At 51.7% G+C, this 17,246-nt stretch overlaps 6 protein-coding genes across 6 annotated transcripts; 5 read left to right on the top strand and 1 right to left on the bottom strand.

The window, feature by feature from the left end:
* Positions 1-450: 450 nt before the first annotated feature.
* On the top strand, positions 451-2,257 carry A1O9_03356 (cell division cycle 20-like protein 1, cofactor-APC complex; the record flags this gene model as incomplete). The annotated part of the gene is made up of 2 exons (XM_013408922.1): positions 451-731; positions 784-2,257. The coding sequence occupies 2 exons, from the start codon at positions 451-453 to the stop codon at positions 2,255-2,257; spliced, it is 1,755 nt and encodes a 584-aa protein (XP_013264376.1).
* A 1,161-nt stretch (positions 2,258-3,418) lies between these two features.
* Positions 3,419-4,765, bottom strand: A1O9_03355 (uncharacterized protein; the record flags this gene model as incomplete). The annotated part of the gene is made up of 1 exon (XM_013408921.1): positions 3,419-4,765. The coding sequence occupies one exon, from the start codon at positions 4,763-4,765 to the stop codon at positions 3,419-3,421; it is 1,347 nt and encodes a 448-aa protein (XP_013264375.1).
* Positions 4,766-5,808: 1,043 nt separating this feature from the next.
* On the top strand, positions 5,809-6,971 carry A1O9_03354 (uncharacterized protein; the record flags this gene model as incomplete). The annotated part of the gene is made up of 2 exons (XM_013408920.1): positions 5,809-5,930; positions 6,050-6,971. The coding sequence occupies 2 exons, from the start codon at positions 5,809-5,811 to the stop codon at positions 6,969-6,971; spliced, it is 1,044 nt and encodes a 347-aa protein (XP_013264374.1).
* Positions 6,972-9,211: 2,240 nt separating this feature from the next.
* On the top strand, positions 9,212-10,990 carry A1O9_03353 (uncharacterized protein; the record flags this gene model as incomplete). Its single annotated transcript, XM_013408919.1, has 1 exon — positions 9,212-10,990. One exon carries the CDS (start codon positions 9,212-9,214, stop codon positions 10,988-10,990), a length of 1,779 nt encoding a protein of 592 aa, XP_013264373.1.
* Positions 10,991-11,447: 457 nt separating this feature from the next.
* Positions 11,448-12,446, top strand: A1O9_03352 (uncharacterized protein; the record flags this gene model as incomplete). The annotated part of the gene is made up of 1 exon (XM_013408918.1): positions 11,448-12,446. The coding sequence occupies one exon, from the start codon at positions 11,448-11,450 to the stop codon at positions 12,444-12,446; it is 999 nt and encodes a 332-aa protein (XP_013264372.1).
* A 1,147-nt stretch (positions 12,447-13,593) lies between these two features.
* A1O9_03351 (uncharacterized protein) lies at positions 13,594-14,410 on the top strand (the record flags this gene model as incomplete). The annotated part of the gene is made up of 2 exons (XM_013408917.1): positions 13,594-14,013; positions 14,066-14,410. 2 exons carry the CDS (start codon positions 13,594-13,596, stop codon positions 14,408-14,410), a joined length of 765 nt encoding a protein of 254 aa, XP_013264371.1.
* Between the last annotated feature and the right edge of the window lie 2,836 nt (positions 14,411-17,246).

Raw genomic sequence — 17,246 nt, 5'->3', positions numbered from 1 at the left:
CCGTCCCTGGATGCGAGCTACTAACCTGCTCCTGCCACTGCCACCGCATCCGCATCTATCGTGAACTCACTTCGCAACTCCGCCAACCACTGCAATTCACTTCCGCAACTTCACGCTGCCTGCGCCATATCCTCAACATTCACCATCATCCTCTACACGACTCACTCATACTCTCGCTGTAGATAAGATCAATATTACTCGGTATGCCTTCATCATAAACATTGGGAAGCGGGCTTCTGGAAGTCGACCGCCACGTCGAATCAGAGCCACGTTCCTACGAGTTGTCGTCTTCGCGGCCAGCTTCAATCACCTTGGCCTCAAGTGTTCAACCGCCAGGGTCAGCCAGATCACTTCATCCTTGTTCTCTCCTGTGTCTCACTCCTATTCACCCAATTCTGAGTCGACCCGCCCTCCAGATTTCCTCTCGGTCTAAATAAGTCGCACGTCAACATGGCCGACAACCAGATCTCTTCCAACATGCTGGACACTACCGGACGGCCTCGAACCCCATCTCTGCCCACTCCAGTCGGATCCAAAACCCCTCCTACCATCTCAAGCAAGCGGTTCCTGGATCGACCAGAAACCTCCAGCGCCATGCAGCGAGCCACCGAAGCAATGGAAGCCGATGCTTTGCAGCGAAGATTAAAGGAGATTGAAAATGCTGGGCGGCCAAGAGACAGAACCCCAGGCCGAAGCCCTAGTCGTAAGCGACAGCGTGTATATGGAGATCGGTGAGTGAGCACGTTTGTTTGGTGAGCTGCTCGACTAATGATCGCATTCTAGATTCATCCCCAACAGGGACGGACAGGACCTACAGGCAAGCTACAGCCTTCTGCATGACGACGGATCACCTGCAACCCCATCAAGATCGAAGAAGAAGACGCCTCACGGTGAACTCCATTTCCAGAGAACAGAAGAAGCCAACAGAACGTATTCCAAAGTCCTCCGCAATGAATTGATGGGCGACTCCGTGCCTCAAGATTACCGATCTCTATCACCAGACGAACTATTTGGCCGACGACAGACACCCCCAGGCCTACCATCAGCCTCCGCCGTACCACCGGCTTCCATTACTCCTACAACTCCCCACAAAAACATGTTCTCATATAAGTCCCCGCAAAAACTGATAGGATCTGGCCATCCTACACCGTCATCTAGAACTGGTAAACATCCTGGCATAATCAACCTAAATGCGAGGTCTGATTTATACTCCATCTCACCTATCAACTACTCCTCACAGTCCATTTTACAAACACCCCGCAAACAACCTCGACCCATAGCCAAAGTCCCGTACAAAGTATTGGACGCTCCAGAATTAGCAGACGACTTCTACTTGAACCTGGTGGACTGGGGCTCAGCCAACATCCTTGGTGTTGGCTTGGGCTCCTGCGTCTATATGTGGAACAGTGCTACTGGGAAGGTCACACAGCTCTGCAAGTTGCCCGATAACGATCTGGTGACATCGGTGGCGTGGATTCAACGTGGTTCACATCTCGCCATTGGAACTCATAAAGGGTTTGTTCAAATCTACGATGCCGAAAAATCTAGGAGGTTACGGACCATGACAGGTCACTCCGCTCGTGTTGGCGCACTGGCTTGGAATGACCACATATTGACATCAGGGTCAAGAGATCGATTGATTTACCATAGAGATGTCCGAAGTCCAGATCAGTATTTACGTCGTTTGGCAGGTCACAAGCAGGAGGTATGTGGCTTACGATGGAACACCGAAGACGGCCAGCTTGCGTCGGGCGGAAACGATAACAAGCTTTGTGTGTGGGACAAGCTTTCCGAAACACCATTGTACCGATTCTCGAACCATGTAGCGGCGGTCAAAGCAATCGCTTGGAGTCCTCATCAACATCACCTTTTGGCGTCTGGTGGCGGAACTGCAGACCGGTCCATTAAATTTTGGAACACCTCAAATGGAACCCTCGTTAAAGAGGTTGACACAGGGAGTCAGGTTTGCAACTTGGCCTGGAGCAAGAACAGCGATGAAATAGTCAGCACTCACGGGTACAGTCAGAATCAGATCGTGGTATGGAAGTATCCAAAGATGGAGCAAGTCGTCAGTCTAACTGGCCACACATACCGTGTTCTTTATTTGAGCGCAAGTCCAGACGGCACCACTGTTGTGACAGGAGCGGGAGACGAGACTCTCCGCTTTTGGAGAGTATTCGGCAAGAAGGGTAACGAGGGAAGAAACAGTGATGGAATGTCGGGTGGTCGGTTGGGAGATTGGGGCTCCATTCGATAATGGTCTCCCTCTACCCAGCCTTGATGTGAAACTCGAGTTGACGAAACACGACCAAGACCACAATAACAATAATCCCATCCTCCAACAGAGGTTTTGCAACCAGAAATCCCAGATCTGAACGACGACATATTGCATGCCACATATCGGTAAACTTGTACAGCGACGATTTTTCTCTCGAACATCCATGAGTGATGTACCTGCCTGGCCAGCTGGAGTCGGTGGATTCAATGTTTTGCATGATTCTGATATTCCATCTTAAAAGCGACTGATTCATGACTTCCTGGCATGAAACAAGTAGGCGTATGGGTTTTTAGCCAGTGAGCGAGCGAGCGCAGTAAATCATTACGATTCTCTTATGACATGACCTGGAGCTGGGGGACCAGTGGATGGACTGATGGGTGAACCGCAAAGGGATGGAGTGCCATTTGTGAAACCAGCTTTTGATACTATCGCTACGGGCCGGTGGTGTTGTTGGGCACGGACTTTCCTCAGCGTGAAGTATGGTAAGACTGGCAAGCAGAACTACTATCGCGGATGAATTGACATCTCCCAACAGCAAGACCTTTATCTGTGCAATATAGTATGCCTGACTTGATTCTCTCCTTTGCTCGGGTGAAGATCCCTTCGAAACGAGAATAAATGAGAACCCACGCAACCTATCTTCCGTGGCAGTCCTGGACCGACGTTGCTCACACTCACAGAAGTAATGATCAACTGAGATGGAGACGTACTGCCTCATTTGGATGGGAAGTTCAGAGGTAATTAAACATTTATATTTCACACCCGCCGCACGAACTCGCTCGCTCCGCCCGCGTTTGATAATACGCGAGCACCTAATAATCCTCCGTGTCCTAGCTAGTGATACCGTGCTGGCCGAAGTGGAAAACGAAGCTCTCAAAAACACGCCTCCATTGCATGTCTTAGGAGTGAAAGCTACCTGATTCTCCTACAGCTGATAAGTGCCGGCGCCGTCACCGTCACCGTCAACTCTTCGCCACTCGTCTCCTCTCGTCTATACAATGTTGAAAGGCCCTTTCGAGCTGGCAAGTAAGAAGGGGAAAGGTGATGTGGATTTTTCGCACTGTTCGGTTTTAAACTATCCTACAGATGCGCGCACGCACGCGCGCGAGAAGACCGGGATGGGGCGCGGGTTGGAGTCTTTTATAGAACTAACCTCCCAGGCTCGACTTGGAGGACTGTCTTGACACGCTCCAGGAAGATGCGGGCACGCTTCTCCTCTGACACTGGCACGGCTAGGCTGAAGACGTTCACGGCGCCGCCTGTGGTGGTGATGTTCCTCCCTGGGGCGACGGGCTCGGCGGGCCGTAGCGGTGCTGCGGTCCGTCGGACCACCTTACCCGACAGGATGTCGATGAGGTCGGAGTTTTTTGTTCTGCTCGGTCGTGAGATGCTTGGAGTGGTGGAAATGGGGAAGGCCTCAATATGTGGTAGGTATGAGGCTCTTGAGGTGGTGGGGATGGTGTCTAGGCCTAGGACGGCGTTGAACAAGTCATCTGCTGAGGGTTTTGCACCCTTGGGGAGGGGCAAGTCGTCGTTGGCGAGGTCGACGGCGCGAGCGAGGAAGGTGGATAGTGGGATGGACAGGCCGAGTGTGTCTTTCATTCGTTTTTGGACCTTGAGGACCTCCGAGAGTGAGATGTTCAACGCGATGGAGGTCACTCGGGGGATCTGTGCTTCTGGTGCTGGTGCTGCAGGGGTTGCGGCAGGTGGCTTGGTTGCGGGTGCTTGGATCTTAATGTTGCTCAGATCGAGATGTCCGAGGTCGTCGATGCGTTTTGACTGTGCTGCGGGATAGTCTTGCTCAATTGTGCCCAGGAATGCAAGAACATCCCCTTTCAGGAGTCGGTTGTTGGGTCCTGTGGCAGGGATCTTGGCCACGTCTTCGTCAGAGAGATGGTTCTCGTGGACAAGAGCAGTGACGGAGGGATATAAGGGATACTTGGGGTTCTGTCCTGGTCCGGTTGGGCTCGTCTTTGGTCTGTCCTTCGCGGGTCGCTTCTTCTCTGGTGTTCCTTTGATCTCCTTTTCGACACCGGAAGACTCATAGCTTCCATCTTTGCCGCCCTTCACGTTGTCTGCTTCTGACTTTACGGGTTTCGAGTCGTCCGCAGGTATCTCGAGACTTGAAATATCATCGTCGGGTTCGGCGAGGACAGCAATCCTCGTGCCCACTTTTATACCCTTTGATCCATCATTGGAGAAGATCTTGGCCACGATACCATCTTCCTGTGCCTCGACGTCCATGGAAGCCTTGTCCGTCTCGATTTCCAGCAGGACATCGCCACTGGAGAAGGAGCCGCCTTCCTTGACCTTCCAACTCGAGATATTCCCCTCAGTCATGGTCGGAGACATCGCAGGCATCGTGAAATTTTGTGCAGCTAGGCAAGTGGAGGTGTGTGAGAACGTTCTCCGAGCTTGGAGTTGGGCGTGCGAGCATTGGGAGGTAATCTGGCGTGCAAGCAACCGAACGGACTGTCTGGCCGCCATAGCGGCGATATGGAGGGGTTATACACAGGTGAATGAGGCAGGAAGGTGTTGGCAGCTTGGTGCAAAAGAGCGAAAAGAGGTGAAAAGTCGAGGGTGTTGAAGAGTTGTATAAAGTTAGGATGGTTGTGTTGAGGGTGTGAATTCGGAGCGCAGCTTTAGCTCCGCTTATGGGCAGTCGAGGACTCCGAGAATTAGAGGGCTAAACTTTAGTTGAGACGTTGGGCGGGCATCGTGGGCATGTTCACGTGATAGTGGCACTACCCAGCTCAAAAGCCCGCCGTAGAGTCTCCCAGAGGCATTTCCCAATCTCGAATTGACCTTGCGAAGCTCCCAACTTCACTACCAGCCCATTCTTGTTAGCGAACGTGCACTGGTACTGTACCCTTCACAAGCGAGGTACCGGGTTGAATGCGACGTCTTCTTTTGCTGCCTATCTCTTTCAGACTTCCAACATATCAGTATTGAAGACCTGTTTACCTAATTGGAACCCAGTCGTCTCTAGGCCTCCTAGACGTCCCTTTTGCCACTTAGAATACCGTTCCGCCAGCTGCAGCATCCAATCCAACTGCAGGACCTTTGTTTTCCATACCTGTTACCTCCAACTTTGCACGTGCACGCGTATTCCACTCCGGCCGCGATACGTGGGCGAACGCAGTACTTGCAGCTGTATGGTTGCTCTAGACCATGGCCGGCGCGGACTAAGCAGGTAACCTGGTCGCTTAGCACGAATCGACCCTTTCTGAGTTCAGCTTCCAGCCGTCCAAGCATGGGTCGACAGTAAGTCATCTGTGTGAATTGCATTCTGGCCTGCCTTGATAGGATCGTTCCCTGGAAGTTCGTTGGGTCCTATTGAATTGTTGTTGCTCTATTGAGTATGATTAACCCAGGTTTCGTGCGCGGCACCTGCTGCCTGCTTGAATATGTCGTGTTAGCACATTGGTAGCTCGAATTCGTCTATATAGGATCGATAGAGTGTCTGTCATATCATTACTCGACCACATTTATCTATCCACTCCGAATCTACTCTTCGTTTCCATTTCACCATGAAAGGTGTAGTATTTACCGCTGTTGGCGCAGAGCCAAAGGTCGTAGATGACCTCCCAGTTCCAGTTCCAGGGCCCGATCAAGTCTTGGTCAAGTCCATTTGGACTGCTATCAATCCTGTGTAAGTCAATCCTGTGTCCAGCCCAATAAAAAGGCCGACCCTATGGAGATCCCCGATTGTGAGCGTTGGACAGGGTCAGTCGGGGACATTGCCCTTCCGAGTCACTAACATGCCTAGAGTGATGCGTTCATGAGTCAGTATGGTCTTCTGGTTGTTGACTGGCCCCTCGTCCTGGGCGTTGATGCTGCAGGTGTCATTACCGATTGCGGAAATGAGGCGACAGAAAAGTATGGACTCGAGGCTGGTGATGAAGTATTCGGCTGCACCAGGCTAGGAAGTAAGGGGTATTCTGCCGGGCAGCAATATTTCCTCATGGATGCCCGCGTGACAATTCCCAAGCCGAAGAATATATCACTTGTTGAGGCGGCTACACTGGGTGTCGGAGTGGAGACAGCGTGCCTGGGTCTGTTCGAAGGGTTGAAGATCGCATTCCCTGATCCCAAGAATCTTCCTTCAGCCTCTGATGAGTGGGTTGTCATTCTGGGAGGTGCGAGTAGCGTTGGGAAGGCTGCTATACAAATAGCCAAGGCATGTGGCTACAACGTAGTTGCCTCCTGCTCCGACAAATCTTCTTCGGTTGTCAAGGAGCTGGGCGCAGTGCCCTTTGACTACAAGGTTCCGCTCGAGCAACAAGTCAAGGAGGTCCTTGATATCACCTCGGGCAGGGCCTCCAGGGTATACGATGCGGTGGGTTCAGATGATCCCGCCATCTGCAAAGAGTTGTTCAAGGCGACTCAAGCGACAGACAAACGTTTTGCCACTACCAACGATTGGAACCCGGCAATTGAGGACTTTGAGGGCGGTACAACATACAAAGTTAAGCTTGGAGAAGTTGGTCGACCTGAAGGTAAAGAGCTAAACGACAACATTGAGAAGTACATCCCACTCATTGTTACCTTGATTGAGACAGACCAACTGAAACCAAGCGAGTATGAGGTAATTGGCCAAGGCGGTTTCGACGACGCGGTGAAAGCCTATCATCATCAGGTCTCAGGGGCCGGGGGCTCTCGAAAGGTCTTGGTCAAAATTCAGGATCCGTAGTTGATCAAGTGTCCATTGGGTGTTAGGTTGCCCCATAGTCACCAGTTCACCGTCTTGGTGCACCTGTTAAAGTGGTTGGAATAGTGAAAGGCAAAATTTGAGATACTTCCTCGGCATGTCTATCTCTTGGCCAAGCTCGAGTGACCCACGGGAATAGGAGATTCATACCATGGTCGATGTACCTTTCTTCCAATAACATGAAAGCTCTGTGCAAGGCTACTAGTGAGTCGCCGATCACCCAATTGAGACTCAAGGTTCCAATCATTTTGACCCGGTCTAGTCCCCGATACCGAACCTTGCGGACTGGGAAAGAAAGAGAAGACGAAGGCTTGTGTACCGGATATCGCGGAAAGTTGGTCAGGCCTGGTCAAAGTGAGTGCTCACAGCAGCAGGAATCTATGTGTTGTCTGTGATTCTGGTTTTACTTCCACTTTGGTCGCCGTCAAGTTCGGAAGTGTTGGTTGTACCAGGTTGTACCAGGGAATGCATTGCCGCACCACCACCACCACCACCACCACCACCGGCGGGTGGAATTTTCTTCTGTGGACCACGACGTCTCGACGGCTAGCTTGCTTATTTACCTGGTGTGAGGGACCGTACCTCTGCTTAAACCATAGTGTAATTCGTCTTGCTAGCGATTATGTCTTATCACGATGGAATGCTGCATTTTCTTCTGCTTGCCGAGACAGTATTCCACGGTAACACATGAATGGCGAAAATGACTGAACAAGACAGCATGCATGCATTGGGGTTCCCGCTGTGTGGACCGTTGAACACAGGCAACTGGGCTGGAATTCGGATCGAAAAGACATTGCGCAACTCCTGGGCTCGTTCATTGTCGAGCCTGTATCACCCTTTCGCCCAGCAGTTTAACGCACAAAAAGCGCTTGTATGATGTATCAAGATTCAAGAGTCGGTGATCCTCCCCACTTCTCGAATTGACTTGCGTCTTTTTGTAGATATCGCAAGGAAGCTCCTAGAGCTTGAGGCCGCATCTGCTGGCTGCCTCATTTTATAACGTGGCCGCTGTGGGTTGTGCTTGTAGACGGTGAGGCGCTAGGCGGCAAAACGGTCTTCTGGTTGCAAATCCTCGATACTCGTCTGGTCGTACACACCTCGGCTGATTGTGTGGTAATATAATGTTAGCTGGCCGTGGGCGTCCGCAGGTCACGCCGTTTAGGGACTCGTTTAGGCGCAGTACTTTCGCTAATTAGCCAAAACCCTCCACTTGTATGGGGCGTCGGCCACCGTGTCGCGCCCCAGGGGTATCACATCATTGAATGCATCCATAATCGCCGGCGCGTGATTCGTCTTGTTTGGACCTGTCAGAGAGCAAGCCTTCCGCGCTTGCAGATTAATATTCTTTTTGGTGAAATGTTGATACGTACAACAAGAATTTGGACTCGATTGACAGCTGCGAGAGGGCAGACGGAGTCTGTTCATTGAAATGCGATTGCGTTGACTTTATCGCAGCCTCCTCGCATGCAGAGGCTCAGCCGTTGGGCTGCAATTTCCGTCTTACTCCTTTGGCACGCAGCCGACGCACCTTAGTCTCTGGACGGACAAGCAGGTCAACTCGGATGCCGGGGGATCACCTCCCCAAGGTTAAGCTCTTCAAAATGAAGCTGATGGGGGCAACCGTTGTATTATTTGTCTCCCATTCTCTGGCGCAATGTTTCTTGCGTTTGTTACTGTCCCGGTTTGAAGGTGACAAGGGCACAGACCATCCATACCACTCCCTTTGTGTTGCTTTCGTCGATCGTTCCCATTCTCTGCTTCTCCTTGGATAGTGCCAGCCTGCGTCTACCAACGCTAGGATTATCATTTGCCTCTCGGCAGACACAGAACCTTTAGGCCACTGGCCACTCACTGGCTCCATCTAACGGAGCTCAAACACAACAGACGAGGCGACTGGCAGCGTCGTCTTACAACTGACGGACGCGCATCTCTCGTCCCACAATTACCAATCACACTACTAGCCCTGACAACACGCAAGTGATGCGCCCATCGTGAATGTGGGCACTATGCCCGATGTTTAAAGACCATACATACATGAAGGAATTGGAAGGATGCGAGCATGCGATGAAGATCACCCCGAAGATCACGAGAGGGGCGCCGAGATGCAGAATAACGGAGCTAGGGGAGGCTCGAAAAAGAAGCCATCTATATCAGACAACTCTGAACTCGCAACGGTCGCAAGATGCCAGAACACAGTGTCTTCACTCGCGCCGCCCCCCATGATGCCTCTGCCTTCGAGCGTCCAGCGATCAAAACCCGCTGAACATGCTCAGGGAGAGTCGAATATTGCGTCGCGGCGAGCCAAAGCGGAGGCGCGCAAGTACCCCGAACGTCCAGAAGTGCCAGCAGCCGATGTCCTGCACAAGGACGTATATTTAGATGGGAAAATACCCTGTAAGCCGATTGACATTCCACCTTGTACAAGCGAAGAAGATGAGCATGCGCTTTGCAATGCACCTGAGCAACCCCCTGTCACCAAAGCGTCGCTGCGCGAGTTAGATCTTATGTTGATTCAATCCAACATCAATCTGCGGGTTGACATCAACTATGACCATGATTTACACTTCACCCCCGTATCAGGTCAGAAAGGCGAGAAGAAAAAGTTGGAGGCTCTTTTGTATTGGCAAAGTCTTGTGGCCGAGTTTCGGATAACGTATCACAACAACTTCGTTACGAGCTGTATTGAATGTAAAAGGAGATTTGTTCGAGGTCGGGGTGCTCAAAGTAACTTTCACCCAAGACTTCCAGGTTTATTCTTCAACCTTAAGGAACTGTTGACTATCTTAGTCCCGGACAGAGATGCAGACCAGATTGCGCAGTTCCTGGACATCCCGCTGCTCGTGCAAGAGGCCTCTCATTCCATGTTGGATGTAGTTCGCCTGGGTCGGTGGTTGTGTGAACTACTGACCACACATTGCGCGCCAATGCGCGATGGGTCTGCCCTGGAGATGGCGGAAAAGATCAGAGAGGGTGCGGAGACAGGAGACATGACTGCTCTCGTGGATGGCATTAAGAAACTCTTCGATTTCTTGGAAGCCATGAAGCTGGATGTCGCAAACCATCAAATTCGCAGCTTTCGCTTCCATCTCATTGAAGATACCGTCCCATTTCAGAAGGATCACTTTCGCATTCGGATTCAAAACAACAAATTCAATGTCGACGCTCCACGAGAATGGTTCCTCCAAAACGTCAAAGGCCATGAAGAATGCCAGGGGGGTGGGAAACTTCCTACCAAGTCACCATTGGCTGCGTTGCTCCACGGCCTCGTTCAGATCTGTGTGTCCAACGGTCCAAATTTTCCAGAGACTCTAAAGCACGATGTATGCCGTCTCCAGAACAAACGTGATCAGATACAAGACATCATTCACATTGATATATGCCTCTCAGTGTTTGACCACCAGATCCTCCGGCTGGTGGGACATAGATTCGACCCAGCTAGCCTACACCCGCTCTTGGAGACTCGGATCAAAGAGCTGCAAACTCGAATACTGGACTTGACTGATGGACATATGCGCCCGAACCAGACCATGGCGGAGATGTGGTCCCAGCACGACGGTGAGATCGCATTGGAGCTCACGAATGCGGCCTTCAGCGTATGCAAACGCGTTGGGTGTGTTCTTCCGGCCTCTGAAGTTGAAACCACCAGGAAACAGCTGGCGTTCGAATTCGCAGAGGAACGACAACACGCCCGACGCGCGCAACTCCTCGCCCAGGCCCTAGAACGAGGAGCACAAACATATGCCCATGCGTTCCAAAGTATGACCACTCTGGCCATCTCGGAAGCGCAGAAACGAGATCATCATGCTCGACATCAACCCCAGCATGAAAATCAACAGTGGCGACAGATGCCAAGTCTGGAGGATATGGCAAGAAAGCTGGCGCATGTTGCAGTTATTCATATGCGAGTCTGGTGGGATTTGGTGTATTTGCCCGATGAGGCTGAACCAGGGATTGGCGTTGAGGTCAAAGAAGAAGATATGCATGATGAAGATTTTGTTTGAAATATTTCTAGAGAGAATTGTACATGGAGATACCCACCCTTTCGTCAGATGGAGTTATCAGAGGGCCTGAGGGCCTGGCAGTCAGGGGGCCACACTCGGGAGTTCCTCGCTTTGGCGTTGGTGGCTACGGGCGTTTGGGAGCTTGAGTCCAAGGCATGCCTGCGGAAAAGTAATCTGTATCATATAAATAGGGTATTCAACCGATTCCGGGCTGAGGTAGTTCCCACTTTTTTCATCCAATGTGGTGTCGTTCTAGGCTTGAGGCTTGCTTTTGTAGACCTTGCGGGCACATCGTCACGTGGCAGCACGTATTGAGACGCGTTCAAGAGATTTTTGCCGCCCCATTCCTTTCACGCCATCCACACCCCGTGCTCGGCATTGTCCGACCAGGCTGAACAAGAAGACCTCACTTCTATGCAAGGCGATCGAGCGACCTGACTTCAGAGTCTCAGCTTCGATGCCAGCTCCAAAACCATGGCTTGAAACTCTGACCTTGAGTCAACTGCAACGATTGGCCGTCTTGATAGGCTCAGCATGTTCCGGCACTAAACCCGTACGCATAGCTGGAATACGTGAAGCGATCACACAGGTCGGTCAGTACCAAAAGCCAGATGTCGAATTGAGCCTGCTCAGCATAGATATGGGAATCCGGAATCTGGCTTTCACACATATCAAGGCACCAGTTTTACTGGGTTCGGAAGGATTGTACCAGTATGGAAAGCCAAAGATCGAGGCCTGGCAGCGTCTGACCGTATTGAACCCCCAGGGAATGCCTCGGGCTGTGCGGTCAGGAAAATCGAGCACTGGTGAAGACGGCGATGGATCTGGACCACCCTCCCCTCAAACTGCCAAAACAGGGAAAGAATCTTTCGAACCGATTGACTTTGCCATGCACGCCTACAAATTCATTGATCACATGTTGACGAAATACAAGCCCAACCAGATCCTAATTGAGAGGCAAAGATTTCGCACAGGAGGACAGGCCGCTGTGCAGGAATGGACCATCAGAGTGGGTGTCTTTGAAGGCATGCTTTACGCTGTGCTGCGGACCCTGGCCGAAGAGCGGAAATTACAGCTTCAAGTGGAGCCCATATCGCCAGGACGTGTGAATAGATCGTGGCTACAAGATTCTAAGTCACCAGGGGTTGTTCAGGGCAAGAGATCGAGCAGCCGTGACGTGAAACAAGCGAAGATCAGACTGGTCTGTGAGATGCTTGAAGAGAAGGGAACAAAGTCGCATTTTACTGTCAGCAAGCACCTACGGCCTTTCACGGATGCTTTTCTTTCTGCTTGGAAGAAGGAAACAAGGGCTAAAAAATTTACGGTCAACGGGATTGGCAAACTTGATGACTTGGCAGACTCGTTGCTACAAGGACTTGCATGGATCAATTGGCAAAATAACCGCGTACAAGTGACTTCGCTGGGAGAGGAAGCATTCGATCTTGAAAGGAGTTGAGATCTTGGTCACCAGCTTGTTGGCCAGATCCCATGGGATTATGATGACACTGCTAGCATTGGAAATATGGTCTTGCCTTTATCACGGACACTCCAATGGAGCCTCCAGGTGTGGACTTTCCCAATCGCTCAAGCCACCATTCTCTCAAGTTTTCAATTCCCAGGCCTGCACCCCCACAAAAGATGTCGCGAAGCCTGGAACGCAGATAAGAAGCTCCATGAGAACCAGTGTGACGACTTCGGCTAACCTTTCGTGCAGTAAGGAGAACACGCAGTCATACACAAGGCAATCAACGTGGCATTTGTCAATCTGGAAATCATCCACCCATTCACACAAGTAATCCGAATGAGCAGGCTGCCACGGCAGCCTCCCTCCCTGCTACACCTGAGGGGCACACTTGAAAGTGGGAATCGCGGCGAAATGAGAATGTCTTCCTCAGCGATGTTAAGGACCGAAGCAGGTGGATCAGCCGGGAAATGCGTGGATAGCCACACCTTGCTTGTGGGGACCTGAGGAACAAACGGAGAAACAAAGCATAGACCCAGGCACTTGCTTTTGCAAACAAATCATGCCGACTGGGTCGGAAAATGTATTGTGCACGAACAGAGCACCTCAGATTCAAATCAACGCAACCTGACCGCCACTGGGACCGTCAGAGTACTTGCAACAATGTCAGCAGTTTTGGAGAGTTCCAGGTCAAGATTTTGTGTGTTTGCATTCAAAACCTGGAGAATGGCAGGTCTGGAAGGGAGCGAAGTGTCAACGATGGCGAACGAGGCTGATGATGTAACCTGACGTTTCGCAACACGGGTATATAATATCAAATTCATCTGAATGTCGCCTCTCTCATGGACCTTCGAGGATTCTTTCTGGACCTGAACAAGGATCGACATCTTCCGTCGCGGGAAGTCACACAGATTCTGGGAAGCTGCGACAGCCCGATAGCGAAGGCACGACGAGTACTATGAGTAATATCAGCTCAACACCGTCTCGCATTCTTGTTGCCTGTTGCTGTTCCGAGTTCATATTAGAGCTGTCGATCTCCTTCATGGCAGCAGATGTCTTCATCTTGAACACCAATCCCCCTTTCACTGGATTTCCTGGTTACTCTCTAATCTGCTAGGGTCACGATTAAAAGGCGGCAAATATGTATCCCATTAATCTGCTCTTTGGTTTTTTGACCCAAATCCTGCTCGTGTCAGCAATCATCCATGTTCGACAGGATGTGAACACGACTTCAGAAGCGAATTACGGGCACCATACAACCTACACCACAGTCTACAATTCCACTATCACCGTCTCTGTTACCCATACCACGCTCACCACGGAACCTAGGTCCTCGGCGACGTCGACGAGTTCCACCAGCAGCGCACCACTCAGTCGACCATCGTTGCCGTTTACAGTGCTTGCCATACGGCCTGGGACCCCGATTCATCAACTTCGAGTGAACGCAGATGGCCAGCGTTTCTACCTTGGTGGTCAACCTTCAACATACTGTCCAAAAAGAGTTGAAGAACTCGGTGGTTGCCCTCCTGGAGAGACCACAGCGTTTGGGCTCTGTTCCATGGTAAGTCCACTTACTTTATGGAAGTACAGGGACAATACTTACCTTCCAATAGGCTGTTCTTGTTCCCGGCGGACAGGAGATATTTGCCCTACCTAATGGTGAGCTCGGCTTTACGCAGGCTCATTCTGCTCTCCTTCCACCAGGATCCAGCACCTGCCCTTTCGAGTATGTCATGGAACATCGCGGCGACCAATATGCGCATCTGTTCCCGAATGCCACCAACGCCTTTAGGGCCAAGGGGTTTCGTGCATGTCCGACCAACGACGGTCGGTGGCAAGTGCTTCTGGCTTTGGCCAACGTCACAGTGCCGAGCGTGACGAACCAGACCGAGTGTCTGCCATTTGCGGCGTTCGCTGTTGACTACGAGAATGGATATGCCGCCTGGCAGTACAACTGATGGACGAGATGCTGAGAGAAAGCACCACAAAGCACATGGCTGAATGGCAATGGGATGGCTATGTTTGCAACCATCTTTTTGGGGCTTTGTTTGAGGTTGACTGGTCAGAGGAGAGCGGGTGGATGGACCAATACAAACAGACCCGCCGGAGCCAGGTACCTGTGTGGAATAGATTAGCCCAGTAACTCACAAATGGCTGAAGAGAGTAAGAGTACTCCGTGGTGTGGTCGTAAGTGACAACTTGACGCTCTCAATTCCCCATCTGCTATGCCTTGATTCAAGAGAGTCGACTCAGTACTGTAGGCATGCTGGCCAACATTGCCGTATGCCCCCAGGCAAAGAATGATGCGGGAGTATACACGTCCTCATCCAAGCGAATATCACAGCTTCACTCTCTGCTGGGGTCCCTCGAACGGTACGAGGTCCTCGTGACCCCCCGAAACAGCCCTTTGATCTCAACGAGGGTGGGAGGCCGGGTTCATAGCAAGCATGACGAACAGAAGTATTGTTGATCCCAATCAGATCAGCCCTCGTCTATGGCCTGCGACGGGTTCAGACAGTTCTCGCTTACGGCATACAGACTCCGTTCATATGTCATGGGGATCCTCGAGGCCGACCCCTCTACAGTCCGTTGGCCTGAAGATCGCTTACCATGGGCGGGGTACATCTAATACACCTGAAACGTCTGCGAGGTTGCTGGGAATGATCTTCAGCACCCGGTCCTCACGAACCAGATGATTTTGAATCCTTGCTGACTTGGAACGGGTACCTGGGTGCTCGGCGTGGAGTCTTGATGACGGCGAAAGGGCGGGTCAAGCAGTACTCGTACTCCATGTTTCTCGCAAGATCACTCCTACTCGGTACTTGTGTTTTGGGCCACACGGATGTGGATCTTGCGATCCCTGGACCGCTGAAATTCTATGTGTTCGACTCTTTCGTATTGGTTTTATAGACACGGCGGAAGTCGGTGAGGCTCAAGTTTGCGGCAAGTCACGTGGTCGCGGGTGGGAGGCGGATTCCTCCGAGGCGACTGGCTGAGTCATCCAAGCCCTGAAGGAGGCACCTGGAGGGAAATGATATCCAAGGCAAAACTCGGCGTGGTGCAGCAGCAGGGCTCCGCAGTACTAATCTGAGAAGAGATTACTCCCCCACCAACGATGGTTTGATGAACGACCAGGTACCCTCACACTCAGCACAAACTCGACGAAAGGGAAAGGAAAAGAGAAATGAATGACGCCCATGTGTTGAGCTCTGAACAGGGACAGCTGTTGTATCCCTGGTTTAGGGCGTGTGAAGAGTCAAGAGTCAAGACTGAAGAGAGATCTGGGTTGTTTCAACAGGGGGGAACCGAGTATTGGCGAGAGGGTTAGATCAAGATCTGCCAATAATGGCCGAGTCTGTTATTGTACAGACCCGGGTATCTATCTACCTAGGTCGTTAGTGGGTGGTTCTTGAGAAAACAAGGCCACAGATGCATATGCGGCCGCGAACGCAATGCAATGCAATGCACTGTAGATTCCTACACGGGGAATTCTTTTGACGTGTGCTCACTGCTCGGAGCTGTCAGGTGGAAACCGATGCATCTGCAGTCCGGAGTCGGTCGACTCTGGGGAGCAACATAGAGTACAATCTTTTAATCATTATGTTGTTCGCAAGTCGTAGATAGAAGCATTCCCGCGTTCTTGCCTTCAGGAGAATGACACCAAGGAGCAAAAGGTGACTTGGGAACTTGGGACTCCCCATTGAACCTCGTAGGGGGACTCGGGAGATTGTGTAAAAGCATTGCAAGCCCTAAGGTAGAACACTTTAGCAAAAACGTCGCTGAGCCAAGCAGCCCGCCGGGCGGGCGTCGATATTGCAACGGCGTCCCCTGGAAGCCTGGTAGCTTACCCGTGCAAGAACCGCGTTGTAGAGTGTAGTAGCTTAGCAGCCGGGGGTCCATGTATGTTGTCAAGATCAGACGCCAAGCGAACCAACAGCAGCGGCGACGGGTCCTCTGGGTCTTTGGGGTCGCGATGGACACCTCGGATGTCTTTTGTTAGGGCGTGTTAGGCGGGTTAGGCTGGGCCGCTTACCTATCATGCTTAGCGCCGTGATCTCGCTCCAGGGACCAGGCTTTAGGGGTGTTGGGGGGTCCAGCTAGGCGGCAGGGATCAGGGACCCAGGGATTAAGCGGAATCACTCTTTGCGGCTTTAGCTTCACTGCTGCTCGTGTCCGCAGCTCGTCCATTGTGATTTTCCCAATTTCCACGTCCAATCACAACTTCATTCGCACACGTTCTCAATTCCAACCTTCATCGTCACCCGCAGTCGAGCCTCGCTTAGCAACTTCAATCATCCTTTTTCTCGCTGAGCATGGCAACATATCGCTTGAGTGCTGGCCATGCCAGCCATGCTAACCTCATCTCCAGCTGGTCAGACAAGCCACCACCTGGCAACCCTAACTAGCCCGGCCCACTCACAGATGGTGCACGACCTGTTCACCACCGTCAGCTCCAGACTGAAACCTCACCTTCACGCTGACCAAATCTGACTGCCACTCCTTCTATGAACTGGCCCTTCTTCTACATACTCTGTACAGTAGGTTGCGATGAACACGACCGCAGCTGTCTCTCCAACCAGCTGGCTACCGTGACTCCTGATCTTTCGCTTTTTGTCTCTTTCTCTGCTTCCCTCTTGCCTGCGGGCCCTTACAGTCACGGCATCCATTTCTTTGGTGTGACTCGAGCATTCACTACTTGACCAGCCCTCCGTGTCACACTACAATCTTACGACATTCCGCTCGACGCGGATGTCTTGCAAATATCGCCTTCGCCCTCGAACCCACTCCCCCCAG

Source organism: Exophiala aquamarina (assembly GCF_000709125.1).
Source record: "Exophiala aquamarina CBS 119918 chromosome Unknown aczIA-supercont1.2, whole genome shotgun sequence".
NCBI classification, from domain to species: Eukaryota; Fungi; Ascomycota; class Eurotiomycetes; order Chaetothyriales; family Herpotrichiellaceae; genus Exophiala; species Exophiala aquamarina.
The sequence above is the reverse complement of the archived record's forward strand: the minus strand, read 5'-3'. Positions and strand labels throughout refer to the sequence as shown.